The following is a 22,398-nucleotide window of genomic DNA, read 5'->3' on the forward strand; positions in this document are numbered from 1 at the left end:
CAAACCACTTCAGAATAAAAGATAAGGAGAAAAGTTTTACACTTGTATATTCCGAAAAGGAAGAGCAGAAAAGTGTACTTTGAAATTTTGTACTCAGAAAAGGAAAAGATTTTCAGCTCCATGGACAGATTTTCATCTGCCTTGTGGGGGGGCAGGGATGTTTCTAAGGCTCTGATAATAGTTTCCATCCTTTCCTAGGAGAACTTGCTATTTTCATAAAAAGACAAGTATAGGGGCACCTGGGTGGCTTGGTCAGTTAAGCGTCTGCCTTCGGCTCAGGCCATGATCCCAGGGTCCTGGGATCGAGCCCCACGTCGGGCTCCCTGCTCGGTGGGAAGCCTGCTTCTCCCTCTGCCTGCCACTCCCCCTGCTTGTGCTCTCTCTCTGTCAAATGAATAAATCTTTTTTTTTTTTTTAAGATTTTATCCATTTATTTGACAGAGAGAGAGACAGCGAGAGAGTGAACCCAAGCAGGGGGAGTGGGAGAGGGAGAAGCAGGCTTCCCGCCGAGCAGGGAGCCTGATGCGGGGCTCAATCCCAGGACCCTGAGACCATGACCTGAGCCTAAGGCAGATGGTTAATGACTGAGCCATCCAGGTGCCCTTGAATAAATAAAATCTTAAAAAAAGAAGAAAAAAAAAAACAAGTATAAGACTAATGGAAACCAGAAGAAACTAGTCGATTTAGTACTTTTCCACCTTTAGAGGCCAAACTTCCAATTTAGTTTTAACAGATTCATCTACTAGAATGTAGATTTTTTCTAAGGTAAAAGTTTTTTTAATTAAGCTTTTACATGAGTTTCCAAAATGATGGAATATTTTATATTTTCCTGTTTAATAAGAAAAAAAGAAACGTTTTTTGCTAACCTTACTATTATTTCTTAAAATAACTGTTGAAAGGAACCTGACAGAATATTGTCAATATTGTATTGACACAATACAAACTGAAGTTTAAAATTCTCATTGGTTGGAGCACAAAAAGCAGTTTCTAGTAATTTCTAGACTGATAATAAGTGTTTCTGAGTTCATGTTAATACTTAATATTTTTATAGTAATCCTAATCCATGGATCCTGATGTTTTCAGAACCCTATCCTTTGAAAGGCAGTTTTTCTACTGGAAATATGCCAGAGAATGCCTATTCTCATTAGGTTGAAAAGAATGTCAATGTGCTGAAACTGCTTTGTATTCACACTTACAAAGGTAATAATCAAAGTACTCACTGAATCTTTTTATGCAAACCTAACACTAAAACATGTTAGAATTTCCTGCCATTAACAATTCATGTTACTTCCCCAGGAAACAATGAAAATGTAGCAATCATATTAAGCAGACTCCACCGCAATCAGGTTCCTGAGATACTGACTGGTCAGCATCACCACACACTTAGCTCTAGTCAGTCAATCATGCAAGGAACACAGGAACACACAGTCCTTCACAAATGCTTAAGAGATAGATGCCACTGTGTCTTGGATCTGTTCTCATCTGGCTGGCTGAACTTTGGATCACTGGCATTGCTATGGAAGGGGCTCAGGTTTCAGGATCAGAAGAGCTGATTAGGAATTCAAACTATACCTTTTACTGGTTGTGTGATTCAGGCAAAGTCCTATAAACCAAGTCACCATTTACTTATCTGTAAAGCAGGGATAATACTGCTTAGCTCACACAGGGCTGTTCCAAAGGTTAAATGAAGTAATATGCATAAACACTTGTAGGCTATTAAGTATATTCCACATGTCAGCTATTTTTATAGAAACAGAAATTAATTTTACTTTGAGATAGCCAACAACGTTTGGAAACTCTGTGTGCCAGTAAAAGTAATTACCAATTAAAAAGTGCATGTGGACTGAAAAAAATAAAAAATTTTAAGTCTATTAAATAATAAAATAGAGGGAAAAAGTACTTTCCAATTAATACTAAATAGCTGAATTTTGTTTTTAATAATATGTATTATTATGACTGAATATTTTCCCCATCATACTTCACATTTTTATGGAATATTTTCTTTTTTTTTTAAGATTTTTTTATTTGTCAGAGAGGGAGAACACACACACAAGCAGGGGGAGCAGCAGCAGGAAGAGGGAGAAACAGACTCCCCGCTGAGCAGGGAGCCCCATGTGGGACTTGATCCCAGGACCTCGGGATCATGACCTGAGCCCAAGGCAAATGCTTAACCGACTGAGCCACCCAGGCATCCCTATGGAATATCTTCTAACATTCACCTGTGCATATCTCAGTTGCAAAAATCAGTCATTTCATAACAAGGCAGAATGTCTTTTTCATATAACCCTGGGTTAGGGCTAAGTGGCAGTTTTGTACAGCTCTTTGGGGGCATATGAGCATCTGAAATAACTTTCAAGGATAATGCCAAATTCCACCCAGGACTTTTTCCTAATACTAAATGGAAATACTCAGAGTTCATTCATAAAAGATTTACATCCATCTTTTTCACAATGGCATTTTCTGTAACTTAGCAGGCCTCAAAATTCTTTCTGAGTTGTTTTTTTTTTTTTGCATTACTATTACTTATTAATGGTAATCTTTGGTTTCTAAACATAACACTATACACCCATAACCACACCAGGGTTTCAGGAGCCATTATATTGTAAAATATACATTTTCCAAAAAAATTCTGATTTTAATGATATTGGTATTGGAATAAATACATATCTGAAGAAGAACACTCCAGGAAGAGTGTCTGTAAAATGTCTATAAATTTGCTAAGGCCCCGAGATAGGAAACAAGCTAGGGTATTTGGAAAAACATATAGATTTGTAAAGCTCAAAGAGAATGAATGAGGAAGAAAACAGTAGGAAATGAAGTCAGAGAAGGACTTGTAAGCTATGGTAAAGAGTTTCGTGGGAAAGTACTGGGAGATTTTGATTAAGAAAACATGATATGACTTAATCTTAGAGAATTATTCTGGTTGCTTATGGAAAATGAACCACAGGAAGGCAAGAGGAGAAACAAGGGTTATCAGTTAAGAAGCTACTGCAGTACTTCAGAGGTAAGAGGTGGTGGTTATGACTACAATGGTAGAGGTAGGGGAAGAGAGAAGTGCTCAGGGTCCTAATATATTTTCAGGGATGAAATGGCAAGAATCACTGATGGACTGAATGAGTGACGTGAAGAAAAGAGAAAAATCAAGGCTGTTTCTAGGTTTGAGGCCTCAACACTGTGTGAATGGTGAAGTCATTTACACAGGTGGAGAACACTTGGGAAAGAGTTGTTTTCATGATAAAAATCCAGAGTTCTATTTCAGATGTAATAAGTTTGAACTACCTATTTTACAACCAAGTGTACGAGTCTGGAGCCATTTAATTGAATCAGATGCCACCAGGAGTAAGAACAAATATAGAGAAGGGTCTCACTCAGGGAACTGAGCCCTGTGGCTCAGTGATAGTTACAGGTAGGGAAAAAGAAGAGGAGGTAGCAAAGAAGGCTAAGAAAGAACAGACCAGGAATATGACCGGTCTGGCTTTACGGACATGAATAAATTGCTCTCTGCTCTGGATATTGCCATTACTCAGTGTAGGACCCTTGAACACAAATGATCCAACCTCTGAGTCTCCCACGTTTTCATGAGGAATTGAAGCCCAGTAAAATAAAATGACAAGCAAAGTTATGCTACAGACTTGGTACAACCATCTAGAACCCAAGTCCACTGACTTAAAAAACACATTCTCTCTCCACCATAAAGAGCTACCTAAAGATTAACTAGGCAATAGTAACAAGAACAGAATCATACTTTTTATTTTTGTTTACTTCCAAAGAAGTAACTTAATACCCAAAGTAACTTAATTAAGTAACTTAATACCCAAAATTTTAAATGAACCTGAAGCACTATTTTACATCAGCTTCTGTAATAGTGACTACTAGCATGTTGGATGCTCAATATTTGCTCAGTAAATAAGTGATCATACTATATTTTTGTTTTCATTCCAAAATATCTTGCATTTTTGAAAGTCAACATCTATTTTAAAACCTAAAGCAAAAGCACGAATCCTATGTTATCAAATATCTAAGTCCCAAAATTTAGAGGAAAAAGAAGAGTTAGTAAATATGGTCTTTATTAAATAATAAAAGAGTAAACCAGCATAAGATAATACAAAGTAGCCAATTTGTTAATTGAACATGATTACCTTTACTACCCATGCCAAAATAACTCTGAAAATTCTTATACATACATGCAATTAATACTATACGTAACAAAAAAAATCAAAATTTTTCTCATTATGAAAATAGGTGCATATTCAAATAAAGGAGTAAGAAAAACAAAACCACAAGACATTCCAATACATTTTTTCAAGGCTACATAAACATAATTGATGTCATTACTACTATTTCTAAATGAAGTTAAAAAAAAAAATTATAGCCAAGTCTTATGTAAAACTGCATAGCTAAGCCTGTGTATGTAGTCCAAGATACTTTCTTCTAAGATGATATTCTTATACATGATTAAAGAACTGCAAGCATGGCAGACAATGATAGGTTATTTCCTCTATATGCAGATCCTATAAAAATGGATTAAGATTCTAACAACTTTGATTATTCTTAACTATAAATAAAATAATTGAGACAGCTGGGTGGCTGAGTTGGTTAAGCGGCTGCCTTAGGCTCAGGTCATGATCCCGGGGTCCTGGGATTGAGCCCCACATCGGGCACCGGGCTCCCTGCTCCCTGCTTCTCTGCCTGCCACTTCCCCTGCTTGTGCTCGCTCACTCTCTTGCTCTGTCTCTTATAAATAAATAAATAAAATCTTTTTAAAAAAATGATTGATGGCCTCACATGATTGATTCTGGGAATCTCAACTACCAGACAACTAGAGTTTCCCTATTAAAACCTATTTATTTTGCCTCACATAAAATAATATGGATTTACGTTAAACACACATTCTTAATTTTTATGAAGCAGCTCCCAAAAATCAGTATCTTCCGGTCTGAAGTATACATCTGCACATATGATCAATTAAGATAATATTGCAATAATTTGGAACACTTTTCAAAAATAAAAGAGAGGTGCCTGGGTGGCTCAGTCGATTGAGCGACTGAGGCAGGTTATGATCTCAGGGTCCTGAGATTGAGCCCCATGTCGGGCTCCAACCTGGGTGCGGAGCCTGCTTGAGATTCTCTTTCTCCCTCTCCTTCTCCCCAACCACCCCCACCCCCGGCTCATGTGCACATGCACATGCACTCTCTCTAAATAAAAAATATAAATAAATTAAAAAGAGGAAATAGCAAAAAATTTTAGATCATAGCTATAAATTTGGATCAGCAAATAACAAAAGATAATGAATTTACTATCAAATATATTTTTTAAAAAATGAATTATGCTTGTTGCAAAACACTGTGTTCTTTCAACTACACAGATCATGTTGCAGATTCATTACAGTGACAGCACTTACAGTTGATAACTAATACACTTCCTTACGTCATCCCTCTTAGAAGGTATTATAATTACAGAAAGTAGGTCATTGGCTTCCAAAAAACATCAAGGCATCAACATTTTCATTTGCATAATACATACCTGCCTTAAGTTTTTAAGTCCGAGGCAAATGTATGTGAGTTTGACTTTACATTTTTACACTAAACTGGTTGAAGATGGATTCCATTCATTTTAGTGTATATATATTCTAAAGTTAGAGCCTAATTTAACAAACAAGAACAGGAGTAACGCACTGCATAAAATCCTATTACACACCAGAGGAAGTGAATGAGTCAGAGGCAGGCACAACAATCACTGAGTTATATTAGACATTAAGTATCTAATGTTCTAATTCAGACAAGTACCTTAAGCTAATCAAATGCATTAAACTGAGCAAGTCTTCTGACAGACTATAGTGTACAGCACAAAAGGAATAAATCAGATTTATTAATGGGCAAGATACTTAAAATGACAACATTAACTAGTTCTTTCATATTACCATTTTTTCAGGTTCATTTAATTTTGTGAGGTTTAAAAATTATAATGTCAGAAAATTTTAGTAATGCCTGTAGTCTAGAAAAGAACAAAATTTAATAATTAAATATCTTTTTTAAACATCAACCTCTTATATGGGCTTTAGGAATCTTTATTTTTACTATAGTATGCATTTAAAATGTGATTCATATCTGTTTTTCTGAATGGCTAAAAATGAAATATATCCATATATGTGTACTTTGGTATTTTCATATTTGCTCTATCGTGATAAAAACTTTGACCATAGACAGTAATACTTGGAAATACAGTATCATATAAATTTAGGTAGCTGACATAGTATAAAACTGCGATTATTTAGTATATTGTACACAGTTGAGATCACGTATATATTTCAAAAAGAGAAACTGAATTGCACACATTTAAGGGATTAGAGGGTAAAACTGGAAAGCAAAAACAAACAAAAAACAAAAAACCAACTCAGTATTTCACTTGAGAGACTGTTTTTACTTGAGAATAATTCTTATCCTGTTTCGTGAAGGCAAATTTTCAAAGATAAAAAGCAAATAAAAGTGTTTCAGCCATAAATTTCATCTCCCTTCCAAATGCGTCAACCATCATGGAAAACAGGCTTATCATGGCTCTACTTTTAGAATATATATATGTTTTTTACTTCTGTAAATATAATAATTTCTGGCTGATTTTTGTGGGTTATTTTATGATCTGTGAGACTTCAGTATTTTTCTTCCGTGGCTATAGGAAAAATCTAGCATGCATTTACATTAAAACTTGCTTTTAAGTAAACCAAATTAGAACATTTTATCATTCTAATACAGTAGGCTTATATTCTAGCACTGTAGCAATAAAAATCCAGTCCCAAGATGGAGTCACTCCTGCCTGGGGTGCCATGTCAGCAAACCAACACTTAGATAACTTTCAAGTCCCTATAAATGCTCTCTTTGACCCCAAACACAATATATCCAGTCTGCCAACCCCCAAATGCCATACCAACTCTGGGCTCTATACTTACTTCCTTGTTTTTTCTCACCTCAAATAAGGTTGACTCTGTGGCCCCAGTAATCAGATATTTTCTATTATTCTCTTCCTTGTTCTTTATTCTTGATCCTCTAAAAGTTTCCCACCTTCTGACCTATTCTGCATCCTGGGATGGAGCCCACTGTGGGCTCCCTGCTCATCGGGGAGTCTGCTTCTGTCCCCCCCACCACTTGCATAGTGCACACATTCACACTCGTTCTCTTGCCCTCTCTCAAATAAATAAATATTTTTAAAAAAATGATATATTCTTGCAAATCAAGATTGTTAAAGAGTAAATTGCTAAAACTAAAGTGATGTATATTATCATCAATGACATCTACTAGATCATGTTTTTTGCCTAAATAATAATAATAAGGTGTCAACAAAGAGTATATAACTATATATCATGCTTCCATAACTAGGGTTTCTTCTACTGTTTTGATAATCTGAAAAATTCACAATTTCTTCAATCAAAGTAACTTATCTAGAGGGTTTTTTTTAACTCCAAAAAACTCAAAACTTTGCCATTTGAATAAAAAACAAACACTGTTAATACTTTAGAAAGCCACGAATAGGGGTGCCTCGGTGGCTCAGTCAGTTAAGCATCTGCCTTTGGCTCAGGTCATGATCTCCAGGCCCTGAGATTGAACCCTGCATCAGGCTCCCTGCTCAGTGGGGAGTCCGCTTCTCCCTCTCCCTCTGCCCCTCCTCCGTGCTTGTGCTCTCTCTCTCAAATAAATAAATAAAATCTTAAAAAAATAATGAAAGGAAGGAAGGAAGGAAGCCAGCCAGTCAGCCAGCCATGAATAACAATGGTGTAGTCAGGCCCTGACACAGAGAAATGCTGGAATGGAGGAGGGAAGAGAGTTGGTTTTCATCTCACTGGCTTTAGAGTCTTAGTCAACTCATTAACCTTTCTTGTTCCCGCTCTTTTATTTGTAAAACAGTAGTCAGGGTAAGCGATCATATCTAACATTCTCCAAGAGTCTCTCTGAACTGTAATTAAAATTAACAAGGGAAAAAATCTTCAGATTTTATCTCCAAGTTGAACCAAGACACTAAGCAGCTCAACAGATGAACAAAATACACTTTACGTATATATAAATATATTTAGATCTAGATCTGAAAGTTTCTATTAGCATATGTGGGTCACTGGCATTGGAGTAATTTCTCTTGACTACTCACTGCTCTGAACTGTCTTGAAGAGATTGACGATGTGGAGGCAGCAATTTTTGACATTATTTTTGACAGTATTTGACATTTGATTATTCTTAGGAAGGTTTTGTATTTTACATTCATTCTTCTCAAGAATAGGCACATTTGGATTTTGCTTCTGGGAAGGACACAGGACATCATGGCAGGCCAATATCTTAACAACTAGGAAAAAAACCCTGATAAACTGTAAAAATTATTTTTATGACAGAACTGTGGGAGCAATGAGAATTTTGGATTATCTAAAATTCCGGAGAAAAAGCCCTTCCTAGGTTATCTGACAATCACTGGCTGTTTTCTTCCCTAGAGGTCTTTGCCAATTCTTGGTGTGGGCTAAAGAATAAGATTTGAGTCATCTGGAGGAACTCTAGTTGAGGAAAGAGAAACTTGCAGAGCTTTTCATGGTCTCATGGGGTTGTCATGACAATCTGAAAACTAAAAGAACCCCAAACACAAGGCTGATTCTTCCTAAGAAATATCTGCTGAGTTCCTGGAAAGTATGAGAGGTTTAAGGTCTGTGTCTGAAACTTCAAAATGGTAGAATGAAATCTCTAATTCATGTCGTTTCAGAGATGAAGTCCCACTAGGGAGAAAGGATCTGCAACAAACACATAACTAGTGTCCTCTCAAGAAATGTGCCAGATTTTAGGATGCATGGGTGGTAGCCTAATATCCAAACGGAAGTTTCAGAGCTAAGAAGACAGAGACCTGCTTTTCTGCCAAAAGTCTAGACAAGTCATGCCAAAGAAACATGGACAAACCAAAAGCAGACTGAGTTTTATTAAAATAACAACATAGGTATTACTTACCCAAATCTCTGACTGGACAGAGATGACTACCCCCTATCTGCCAAACAGGGTGGGGGGGGGGCTCACTGATGGAAGATAACATGCATAAAATGCAATATCTGAAATTATGAAATCTGTGGATAGGTTTATCAGCAGCTTAGACCCATGAGAAGAGAGAACTGCTGAGCTCTAAGACAAGCAACAGCAAATATCCAATCTGAAGCACAGAGGTAAAAAAAAAAAAAAAAAAAAAAGAATGGAAGGAATAAAATAATATATAAGAGACATATGGGACATAGTCAAAAGACTTAACATGGTTAATTCGAGAAGAATGAGGGAAGACATAGAATGGGGGAGAACAATATCTGAGAGATGAGATAATAGCTAAGCAATCTCCTCAAACTAACAAAGACAACAACCTGCAAAAAAGCTCAGTGAACCCCAAACAGGATGAATGTCAAAAAAAATCATACCTAAACACATGTTAGTTAAACTGTTGAAAGTAAAAGCAATGAGGGGCACCTGGCTGGCTCAGCTGGTAGAACATGAGACTCTTAATCTTGGAGTCGTGAGTTTGAGCCCCATGTTGAGGGTCGAGTTTACTTTAAAAAAAAAAAAAAGCAATGATAAAAATCTTAAAAATGGCCAGAGGAAAGCCATGTTAATTTCAAAGCAACAATAAGACAAACAAGTAACTTTCAACAGAAACTATGGATGCAAGAGTCAATGGAATGTCTTTAAAGTGATAAAAAAAAAAAAAAAAAAAAAGCAAAGGTGCCAAGCTAGAATTCTATACCCAGTGAAAAGAGCCACCAAGCAATCGATCATTCAGGACATATTCAGACACATAAAAGCTGAAAGAATCCTTTCCCACAAGATTTTCACTAGAGAAATACTAAAAGACGTTCCTAAGACTAAGAAAATGATCCCAGATTAAAGGATAGAACTTCAGAAATAAAAGAAGGCCACCCAAAATGATAGTGTCAATAAATATAAGAGAATGCTGATGCTTAAAATTTAAGAAAACAAGAGCAATGCCTTACAAGTTAACATGTGTAAAGGTAAAAATTGTGACAGCAATATTTTTTTAAAAGGGCAGAGGAGGAAGTAAATGGACTTAAACTGATAAAAGATCACTGTTCTGTTTCAGAAGTGGTAAAAGAATCACAGTATGGTAGACTGTAATAAGTCAGTGATGCCTATTAAAATCAAATGTAACTACTGAAAAAAAAGAATTTATAAATAAAAAATTAATGGAGGAGAAAAAAATGGAATGAAATCATTTGCTCAATCCAAAAGAGGTCAGAAAAAGAATAAAGGAACAAGGAATATATGGGACAAATAGAAAACAAATAGCAAAATGGCAAAATTAAACTTAAAAATATCAGTAATTGTATTAAATATAATTGACTAAACAATCCATTGAAAAAGCAGACTATCAGGATGGATTAAAAATAAAACCAATGGGGCGCCTGGGTGGCTCAGGTGTTAAGCGTCTGCCTTCGGCTCAGGTCATGATCCCAGGGTCCTGGGATCGAGCCCCGCATCAGGCTCCCTGATCCGCGGGAGGCCTGCTTCTCCCTCTCCCACTCCCCCTGCTTGTGTTCCCTCTCTTGCTGTGCCTCTCTCTGTCAAATAAATAAATAAAATCTAAAAAAAAAAATAAGAGAAAAATAAAAATAAAAATAAAACCAGTGAACCAATTACATGCCATTTGTAAGAGACATGCTTTAAATATAAGGACAGAGGTTGAAAATAGAAGGATGAAAAATATTATCACACAAACACTAACCAACAGAATCTGGAGCAGCTGTATTATATCACACAAAATAGGAGTTCTACTTCTGGTAATGACAGAGGAGATGTATCAGACCAAACCTCCCACAGGAAACAATTATACTCTGTTAAAAGTATAAAAACAATAATCTTAAGGAAATGGATAGCTACCAAAAGCAGGCAGAAACCAGAAGGGAGTCCACACATGGAAAAAGAGAGCAGCTCTGAGTGAGTTTCCCATTTTTAAGGCTTTTCCACTGAGGAAAGAGCACAGTTGGTGCATTAAGAAAAACTGACTGAATTAAGAGAAGAAATAGACAAACCTACAATTACAGTGGAGAGTCTCACATCCTTTTCTCAGTGACTAATAGAACAACTACAGAAAAAAATCAGCAAAGATAATAAATATATGAACCACACTAAAACTATCTGCCCAAATTGACAACTACAGAACCGTATTCCCCAAATCACAGAATATATATTTCAGTGCACCTAGTATGTCCCAACAAAAATAGACCATCTGCTGGACCAAAACCAAATCTCAATAAATTTTAAATTCTAAAAAATGTTATATGACCACATGAAACTAATAACAGTATATCTAGAGCAATCCCTAAACATTTGTAAATATTAGACAAAGTAGATTTTACAGCAAGAAGCATTTTAGTGACTAAGAGGGACATGATATTCGTAAGACCAGACAACTTTTACAATTTTTAGAAATGATATCTGATCAGGTCTCTAGTTCTAATTACCAATTATTAGGAAATACAGCAGAACATACTGAATGACAATTTGGTAATGCAGTTAGCAAAATCCAGACAATCAGACACTCCTCAGAACAAATGATTGCTTTCTTCAACAAATATATTGCAAGAAAAAAAAATGAAGAGGAACCTATTGATTAAATAACTTAAGAAGCATGGCCACCTTTTGCCATATATGGACCTTAACTGGATCCTAATTCAAAGAAAAAAAAATTTTAAAGGAAGAGAGAGAGAGAGAATGAATGAAAGAAAGAAAGAAAGAAAGAAAGAAAGAAAGAAAGAAAGGGAGAAAGAAAGGAAGAAAATGCAACTATAAGAGGACTGGGATGCCTGACAGGATCTAAATGGTATTTATTTAATAATGGTGTCATAGCATATTTTTATAGTCTTTATCTTTTAGTGATACCCATGAATAAAATGGGATGAAAAGATACAATATCAAGGGTTTACTTCAAAATAATCTAGGCGTAGAGGTAGCAGGTGGAAGAAAGGGAAGTACAGATGAAACAATACTGGCCAAGACTTGAAAATGAGTTATGGCTTCATTGGAACTTGTTCTACATTAACCCCACTTGTGTAGATGTATAAAATTCCGCATTACAAAAGTTCCCTAAAATATTCCCTAAAAATGAAAAGGTATATGGCCATTGTGCCACGAGCTGTGAAAGGCTGTCTTATTTTAAAAAGACAGAGAGAGAGACACACACATTTGTTCTACAAGTAAACTCACTCAACATTGTTTCATCGGTACTTGGCATTTGAAGATTCTTTGGATAATATGTGATGAATGAATAAACGGGAGCAAGGAATTAGTTCCTTCAAGGGGGTGTATGTGTGTGAAATTTTCCTAATTAATAATGATACTGAGTACTTTTTCATAAGTTTATTCACCTTAAGGAAACTCACCGTTTCCTTTTGGACAAAAGGCCTGTACGTGTCACTAAGAGAAAACCAACAGCAATTCCTAAGTCTTCCTTCTGTATTCTGGATATATGCCTACTGTCAGTTACGTGGTTGCAATTTTTTTTCTCACCCTGTAGTTTATCTTTACTCTCTTAATAGTGTCTACTGATGTATAAAAAAATCTTAATTTTAATGTAGTCAAATAATTAAATGTTTTCCATATTAGCTATTGCTTTTTATATCTTGTTCTAAAAAACAATTCCTAGTCTGGGATCATGAAATAATATTCTTATACATATCTTTAAAGCTTTATTGTTTTTTTCCTTTCACGTTTAGTTCTATGATCCATCTGGAATCCAGTTTTTGACTATGGTATGAAATAAGGTTCCAATTTTCCTTCTCCAGATAGATACCCTTACCTCAATAAAATTAGTTTTAAAAATTCATACTTTTATCAATGCCTGCAATGCCCCTTTTTCATGAATATGTCACCTGTATATGCATAGGTCTACAAGATGTTCTGCTGGAATGAAACATAGCAATTTTCAAATAATTTTTTTTTTAAAGATTTTTTTAAATTTATTTATTTGACAGAGAGAGACACAGCGAGAGAGGGAACACAAGCAGGGGGAGTGGGAGAGGGAGAAGCAGGCTTCCCGCTGAGCAGGGAGCCCGATGCGGGGCTCGATCCCAGGACCCTGGGGTCATGACCTGAGCCGAAGGCAGACACTTACCGACTGAGCCACCCAGGCGCCCCCCCCCCTTTTATTTTTTTTGCTCCCTGCTGCGATTCCGACGGTTGCCCAGGTTTGGAAACCGTTGGCCTGCAGCTCAGCCGAGCCTGGAAGCCAAGCCAGGTACGGAGGCACTTCAGCTGGTAGAAGCGAGAGACAGAACTGTTTGCAGGATCACATTCAGGATGCTTCCAGGAAGCGCAGTCTCTCTCTGACCTCTCTTTCTAAAGAACCGTGTCAAGGGCACTCGAAGGGCAAACAAAACAGAAACAGAGGGACTGGCGGGGAGATAACTGGCCTCACAGGTGTTCTGGCACAAGGTAGGGCTTTTTTCTTTTTTCGATTTTTCTTTCCAAGCTCAGAAGATTATTCTGCCTTCTTACTGAAAACCACAATCATAGAAATAGTGACAACGTCAAACAGACCAGTACGTTCAGTAAACTGTTCCAAATTTATCTAAGAAAGATGGCTGTCTGGAATTAAAGCTCTCTAAGATTGGAATCACTTCTTTGCTTGGTAGTTTGATTTATTTCAAGTTCATTCATTCATTGAACAAAGTTGCAGATACAAGGATAAAACAGTCCTTGATGTCAAGAAACTCACTGTCTAGAGGAGCTGCCATTCCAGTAAAGAAACAAACACAATCTCGTAAGATAAATTCTACTGTGCAAGATACAGACAGGCAAAAGATTCTATGAAAGCAAAGAGGAGAAGGCGCTCTTCTTTTAGGATCAAGTTTCATGTGTTGGCAAGAATGGCAGAGTGGTAAGAGTTGAGGAAAGCAGAGATAACATCCTGAATTGATTTATGTCACACTAAGGAGTCTGGATAGAGTGTACAAGGGATAGCATCGACAGCTTTTCAGTTATCTGATTTGCATTTTGGAAAGTTAGAAATGAGGAACAATGTCAGGCATTTACAAGGTTAACTCAACAGTTTATAATTATCTAAAAGAAACCTTATAATCTTATTAACAAAATGAAAACCTACTATCTATGGAAGTTTAAAGACTAAAAGGCTTGAAGTGAGAAGTTGCCTGCAATTTCTTCTGAATATACAACAGCGATTGAGAAAAGGAGGACAACCTAACATTTCAGGTGTACATACCTATAACAAGATGCTCCATAGGGACATTCAGGTCGGTCATCAGCCTCATCTTGACACATGACTTGTACACCTCCATAATCACTATCACCAGGGTGACTGAAGTGTTGAAAATGAACAGGATTCTTCCTATGAGGGTGGCAAATATACTGTCAGAAAAAATAATTAATAGGGTATACTAGAGTTCTAGATATACTACAAAAAATAATTAATAGGATATAGCAGGAAACCAAGCAATACACATCTAATTATTCCAGAAATTGAACCAATGTGTTACATTGTTAAAAATAAAGCTCATGACATCTGGTTGGTACAGAACCCTCATGGTAGCAAAATGAAAGCATCTTGGTGATTCAAAAGCACAATTAGAAAAATATAAAGGAAAAGCACAAGTATAGTAAGATCCCTTAAACACAACTTACAATTCTCTTGAGAGTTAAATTATATACTACAACTATTTATGAGGCCATCTTTCTAATATCTAAATAAGACATTAAATAAGTAGACATTTAGGTCTGGGTGATTCAATTCTCAAGTCTGGATTCCCTAGTTCATGTCCTTGCATTAATCAGTATGTCTACATATGAAACATTTAATTCCCCCACTGTATCTTGAAAGCCTCTAGCAAGATTTGCAGGACTGAATACTGAGAAAGTGTAAACAAGTAGAAACGTAATAAAGCTCTTAACCTTTAGGCCAATGTGTTTTACTAGGCTTTTAATACACATATACTACATAGCTACCTGCTACAGAAATAATGGAATTCTGTGCTACCTATAATTTCATTTTACCTGTAGCAGTTTGCCCCATACACGCAAGATGTCCTCTTGATCTTGTTTTCTTCAGAACCTTGTGCAACTGAGTCAGTTGCCTTTGCATGCAAAGTTTTAAGATTGGAGAGATCAGAGCTGGACTCAGGAGGAGATCCTTGAGACTCCTCATGGAAGGACTTGTCCTGGGCACTCAAGTGACTCTCAGAACAGCTCATCTCCTCGCCTTCTTTACTTTGTGTTCCTTTCACAATACTTTTATGTTCAGGAACCTTACCAAGTTCCTCTATTGGGATTTCATTTCTCTGTATACTAGCCTTCATATCATTCACCTCTGCATTACTTAATGAGATTGCAGAACATGACTTTGGCATTGCCTACAAAGACAAATCAGAAAAAAGATATTACAAATAAATGAAATATGTTTTAAAAGAAATATGTAAACTTAAGTAAAAAGGTGTGAAACTGCAAGATTCATTCAACATATATGTTTTTAAAACTTTAAGATTCACATTTTAAAGTTATTAAAAATGCCATTTTCCATATCTGTAATTTGGTAACTTTAAAACAATCTACAGTTATTAGAAAAGGAATATACAGGGGCGCCTGGCTGGCTGAGTCAGAAGAGCATGTGACTCTTGATCTTGGGGCTGAGAGTTCGAGCCCCATGTTGGGTGTAGAGATTACTTTAAAAAAAGAGAATCTTTAAAAAAGAAAAGAAAATAAGAAAAAAAAAAGAAAATATATAGCTGTATCAAACCTTTACAATCACATCAAACATTCACTGAAAAAGAACCAGAAAAATACAAATGAAACATAAGCGAATACAACTTTGTTTCCATTTGAATATAATCTTTCCCCAAAAAACTACTAGTCTTTTAAATTTCCCATTCAATAATGTGTCATGCTCTTAACTTGCACTGTCTTTATAATTTCTGTTACTGCAATACTTTATTTCTACGTTCTAAATATAATCATGACTTTGTCCCTTTAGCTGAATGGTAAAATTGCTCCTCCCTCACATAGAAAAACTTGGATGAAGCTGTGTTATGACAAACTCAGAAAATAAATATGATTCCTTTGGAGTGGTTTGAATAAAAGTTTCATTTTAACCAGAAAGGTGTTTTGAACCACGTAAACATTCTCATTAGCACTGCAAAACCTTTTTAATCTGTACTTACCACCAGGACAAACAGTAAGCCTATTCGCATCCTATTAAAAATGACTTCTTAATTAGTTAACTTCCTGTGGAGTGGAAACATAGCTCAGATAAACCTCAGTCCTCCTGGTAACCACTACTAGGATGTGCCAACAACCTAACAGGTATATATGAAGGTTTAAATGGGGGGGAGGGGAATTGGAGGGGGAGACGAACCATGACAGACTATGGACTCCGAGAAACAAACTGACGGCTCTAGAGGGGAGGGGGGTGGGGGGATGGGTTAGCCTGGTGATGGGTATTAAGGAGGGCACGTAGTGCATGGAGCACTGGGTGTTATATGAAAACAATGAATCGTGGATCTCTACATCAAAAACTAATGATGTATTGTACGGTGACTAACATAACATAATAAAATAAAACAAAATTTAAAAAAAGCAAAACATTTTTAACCGAGGACTCGTATATGCTGGCTGCCATCTGGAGAAAGCTAGTGTTGATATCACTTAATATCCAATGGTTCACATTTCCTGAGAAGATACTAATTAGCATGACTTCTTTGGGACTAATTACTTAAATGTTTTGATAGTCTTTTTAAAGATTTATTTATTTATTTGAGAGTGAGAGAACATGTGCGGGGGTAAGGGGTAGGGTCAGAAGGAGAGGGAGAAGCAGACACCCTGCTCAGCAGGTAGCCCAAAGTGGGGCTCAATCCCAGGACCCCGAGATCATGACCTGAGCCGAAGGCAGACGCTTAGCCGATTGAGCGACCCAGGTGCCCCAATAGTCTTTTCTTTTTTAAAAAACAGAGCACGTAACTTTAAAAGGCTATCCAAACTGACTGAAGACCTTGCAAAAGGAACCTAGTTCTTACCATGTTTCTTGTATACTAATAAACAACCGATGGGAAAAGCAATTTGGCTACCTCTTGGAGCTAACCCTCAGCTGGTGGTATTCATGCCACACCTCTCTAAAACACATACTCTTTTCTCCCAAGCTGCTCAATTACACCCCAATCTCATCTCCCTCCACTACAGGACCAACTGACACATGCCAGGGACTGGAACTCTGGGGTGGGAATGGGGCAATCCTGACCCACCTCCCCTCTTGGCAGGTACCCACTGGGTCAACTCACCAATTTTCTTTTTCCCTGTTTAGGTAGAAACAGGGCAGGTTAGCAATCCCTTGGCTAAGCAAATGTCCAATAAAATGCCAGTCTCTTGTTCCTGTTGACATCTCTGAACTCCACAGTCAATTGTCTTGGAGTGCCTCTCTCTTGGTTTTAAAAAGAGAGAACATAACGTCTCCCCACAAACAGAGCACTCCCCCAAACCTTAAAATCTTCTGGCCTCTCAGGTTTCTTTATACAAAGCCTGGTGGTAGGAATGGTGAACCCTTCTTATACTTTTCAATAAGCCTCACAGGGAAAGGCTTGACTCTCACTGCTGGGGGGTCCTTTCAATCATGAGATACTTATACTTAGTACTTTTGTCCCCAGCTTTGGGCCTCAGTAGCAGTTTTGGGATGATAGGGTAAAAAAAATCCCACTCAACATCCTGTCAATTATTATAGGGAAAAAAGGGACACAACTAGGGAAGCAGTTAAATAAATTAGAATCCATTCTTACCAAGAAACACTATGCAAAGGTTGAAAATGAATAGATCTCTCTCTTCATATAGGAATTTTTTTTTTTTTTTAGGAATTTTTTTAATTAAACAAGAATTTTACATACACACACACACACACAATGATTCCATTTAGCTTTAAAAAAAAAAAAAAATCCCTGTCTACCTATGTATGTTTTTACTTGTATAAATTCAAACAAAAACGTTTAGAAGGATACAAACCAAAATATTAGTAAGGCCAATGGGATTGAAGGATAAGGCAAATCAAGATTTCCACTTTATACTCCACATGCTCTAACATTCTATTTTTTGATAACAGCATGCATTTTTTTGCCATTTAAAAAATAGAAAATAAACCAAAGAAAATAAAAGATAAGACATGTTTAACATTATTTCAACTCCCTCTGTTGTTTTTTTTTAAATCTTCACAAAGAATATGTTAAACACACTAATTTATTCTAAAAGAGAAAGGAATGATAAAGTCACAGATATCAATACTATGGATCAGGTGTTCTCAAATATATTTTAAGAGGCACAAAAGCTGGAATTCATAATGTCCTTTATGGAACTTCATGAAATATTGATACTCAGTAGACCCTTGGCATTCAAGAATTTAACATTCACGGTTTCAATTATTTATAAAGGATCCCAAAAATCCATTACATGCAGTAATTTGTAAGTTTGCTGAGACATAAATTTGTCCTGTGCCAATTACAAAGCTCATGAGCCAGAGCAAGTCACTGAACTGGCAAGTGAGGGAACAGAAAAGATGGAAAGTGCTGTGTACTTGGAAGAAGCAGGAGAAAGGCAGAGAGGTCCATATTTTATAAGCACCTACACTGCTTAGATGAAAAGGTGGAGAATGAAATGTGGGAGGCTGAAGATTCATGTTAGAGAAAATGGGGTTCTCTACACTATAAAAATATATGCTAGAGGCCTCAGGGATCAAGGAGCATGGAGCTGGTGTAAGGTGACCTTGGTGCCTAGCAATGGCTGGAATGTACTATTAAGATTATTAAATTGTCTGTTAACTTGCCTAGCAAGCCCTCCCCTGCCCTTCAACCATCTGAAGTTTTGTTGTGTTTTTTTTTAAAGATTTTATTTATTTACAGAGAGAGAGAGAGACAGCTAGAGAGGAAACACAAGCAGGGGAAGCAGAAGAGGGAGAGAAGCAGGCTCCCGGCTGAGCAAGGAGCCCAATGCAGGGCTCGATCCCAGGACCCCAGGATCATGACCTGAGCCAAAGGCAGATGCTTAACGACTGAGCCACCCAGGCACCCCAACCATCTGAAGTTTTAATGTACCACAAGGGACAGGCTACAGAACTTATGCCCAATACAAGTTCATTGAGGTAATTTGCTGTCCCTGGAAAGAATGTCTGTACTAATAAGTTGCCTTAAAGGTCCTGCATTAGTCTCATTAGCACCCACATACTAGGGATTAAAAAATCCCAACCTCCAGCCCCATCTTCACTCTTGAGCTTCAAACTTACAGTCAACCACTAACTAGACATTTCTTCCTCAATATCCAACGCACCTCAAACTCAAAATGTGAAAACTGAAGTCCTCCCCCTGTATTCTGTACCAAAGTTTCTGCCAACATAACTTCTCCATTAATTCTGGCCAGAAACTTGGAAGTCTACCTTTCACTCCTTCTTTTCCCTCATTCTGCTCAGACCCAAGCAATAAGTCCTGCAGCTTTGTTTCTTAAATATTTCTCTTACCCAATGCCTCTGTGCCATCCTTAATGCCACCAACCTGGATCAGATTCTCTATACTTCTTGACTGAAATGTCCTCATTTCCTCTCTTATTCCCCTGTCTTTTATTTTGTTCTCTTTCAATCTCTCCTCTAAAGAGCTTCCAGGATTATCCTTGTGGCCAAAATCCTTTCAAAGTCCTCCCTCTATGACTGGTCCCCACTGCCAGCTCCATCCCCACCTGGCTTTACACCACGAATTCTAAGAACGATAGTTCCCAGCAGGCTACTGTACCTCCTCTGCTCCTGCACCTGCTGCCCATCTACCTGGATGGATTCCTACCTCTACCTCTTTTGCACCTGGTTCATGCCTACTCCTCTTCTGTTAAGAGTCAGCTCAGATCAGTTCTTTGAGGATCCCTTCCCTAGGAGTTGCCTTAGGCAGCCCCCAAAGCCCCCAGAAAAATCAGTGTGGTGTCAACATTATTTCATCATTTTGAATCATGTCCCCTACAGGACTATGAGCTCCTAATCAGCTATCTCTTATTCACGTTTTATCCCAGATTCTAGCACACTGTCTTGCATGTAACAGAAAGACTACTTAGTGTAATGATTATTAGAATGGCCTGTGAAGTAAAAAAATCATATCTTGAATATTAGTTTAGCCATTTCCTAACTTTTGACTTTGAACAAGCTGATTCCAACTTTCAGAGTCTCAGGTCTCTTGATCGGTAAACTGGGGATATTATCAATCAACTTTCCAGGATTTTCTAAAAATTAAATGAAATAAGTATATCTTAGTTGTGGCTCTAGCCCATAATAAGAGCTCAATAAATGGGTGTGTGTGTGTGTGTGTGTGTTTAAGTTGTTTTAGTTAATAGCATTATCGATGCCATTATATCACTACTACTTGCTTAATGAACACATGCTGAATAAATGAATGAATGAAAAGATGTTTCTGTGGAGCTGATGAGAGCCATGCCATAAATGGTATCAAGTGGCCAATCAGAAAAGCAAAGGGTACAGGATTCTTTGATGTAGTAAACCAATACTGTGGAGCTCTGGGGAATACAGCCTTACTTAAGAGGTGGCTGTGCAATAAGTTAGTCTTCATCTCCCCTGCTATTTTCATAAAGAAATATGAGTAAGACTTCACAGCAGGCATGTGTATAGAGAGAAATGAGATACCTAGCAGCCAGCGCACTCACATCAGCAATTATTAGCACAACTGCATATACATACAGTACAGGCAGCAAAACTGGAAATGGCTCTTGCTGCCAAAGCCTCCACCTCCATATACTCCTCTACTCTAAATGCACTGTTTGCAAGTTTGCTTCCAAATAATACAACTATAATAGAGCTCTCTTCTTAGCCCTCTTTTCTTTTTTGAGAGAGAGAGAGAGTGTGTGTGTGTGGGAGTTGGGGAGGGGGGAGGAGTGGGGAGAGGGAGTGGGAGAGAAAGAATCCTAAGCAGGCTCCACACCCAGCCCAAAGCCCTATGCTGGGCTTGATCCCATGACCCTGAGATCATGACCTGAGCCAAAATCAAGAGTCAGATACTTAACCTACTGAGCCACCCAGGCGCCCCTAAAGAACATTTTCAGTACCTCCTCCTCAATATGCTGTTAGTCATCAGGTTCTGTTAATTCTATCTCCAAAATGTCTCTCATATCCCTCTACTTCTTTCTGGTCCCAGTGCCACCATCTAGCTCAGGCCTTCATTCCCTGAGGCCTCCCAGGGCAGCTTCTTAGGCAGTTCCTGCCTCCATCTTACATATGGTGGCTACAGCCATCTTCCTGGCCACTTATTCTCCTTCTCAAAACCCTTCATGGGGCGCCTGGGTGGCTCAGTCGTTAAGCGTCTGCCTTCAGCTCGGGTCATGATCCCAGGGTCCCGGGATCAAGCCCCGCATCAGGCTCCCTGCTCTGCGGAAAGCCTGCTTCTCCCTCTCCTGCTCCCCCTGCTTGTGTTCCCTCTCTGGCTGTCTCTCTCTCTGTCAAAAAAAAAAAACAAAAACCTTCAAAAAGTCTCTGAGGCCGTAAAGTACAGTCCTGATTTCTGTACAGTCTGGCATCAAGGGCCATCCTGAGTTGTTCCCCAGTCTCTTGCAGTAGTTTCCTCCCCTTGTCTCACCCACCCACATCTGCACACGCGCCCATGCAAGCACGCACATGACACTCCAGTGCAGATGTACATCCACGGGCCACATACACTTTCCTGCCTCTATGCCTCCGCTCATACTGTGCTGCTCACTGACAGTTCTCCTCATTAACCCTGTTTGCTAGCGTGCCAGCCATCTTTCAACACCTAACACAAACATCTCCTTCAAAGCGATTAAATAAGCATCTTTCCCCTCCCCTCAAAGATACACCTTCCACCAAACAATAATGTAATATAAACAGCCAAGCCAAGGTATCTAGGGTGCTTGAGACAATGAAGATACTCTCAAAATACCACCCCTCTCCCAACCAGCTTCCAGGAATAAACAACCTTTTTGGTAATGCCTTAAAAACTTTATTGAACACCTGGACCTTTTGATATTCTGGATGACTTAAAAAAAAAAAACAAAAAAAACCCTTTCTGAATAACCCTGATTGCAGTCTTTAAGTTGGAAGAAAAAAATGATACATCCAAACAACAAACAGGGGTACATGGCTCTCTACAATCAGTTGTTTAGATTCATACTTCCTGAGATAAACATTTGCTAAATTATTGGTTTTGCCAAATAAATCACTATAGCACCCTGATAAGACAGAATAGCCTTTATCTTCAGGATATTCTGAATTGGGTATTTTTCTCCTCTTTATATCTCTTTAATATCTTACTGCCCAAATGGACTTCTGGGCTGCCCAGGGTTAACTAGCTAAGACTCCCACTGTGACTTAGGGACTCATGACCCCTGTAGCTAGAACTAG

The 22,398-nt window shown here is 37.8% G+C and overlaps 1 protein-coding gene across 1 annotated transcript in view; it reads right to left on the bottom strand.

Moving 5' to 3' along the window:
* The window catches only part of APLF (aprataxin and PNKP like factor), an 86,056-nt gene that overhangs the window by 14,333 nt on the left and 49,325 nt on the right, over positions 1 to 22,398 (bottom strand). The window contains exons 7-8 of the mRNA XM_032410819.1: positions 15,024 to 15,379; positions 14,236 to 14,361 (exon numbers count right to left, since the gene is read on the bottom strand). Coding sequence (XP_032266710.1) covers positions 14,236 to 14,361; positions 15,024 to 15,379 — 482 coding nt within the window. The remainder of the gene's footprint in view (positions 1 to 14,235; positions 14,362 to 15,023; positions 15,380 to 22,398) is intronic.

The sequence above is a fragment of the Phoca vitulina genome, unplaced genomic scaffold (genome assembly GCF_004348235.1).
Source record: "Phoca vitulina isolate PV1807 unplaced genomic scaffold, GSC_HSeal_1.0 scaffold12, whole genome shotgun sequence".
NCBI classification, from domain to species: Eukaryota; Metazoa; Chordata; class Mammalia; order Carnivora; family Phocidae; genus Phoca; species Phoca vitulina.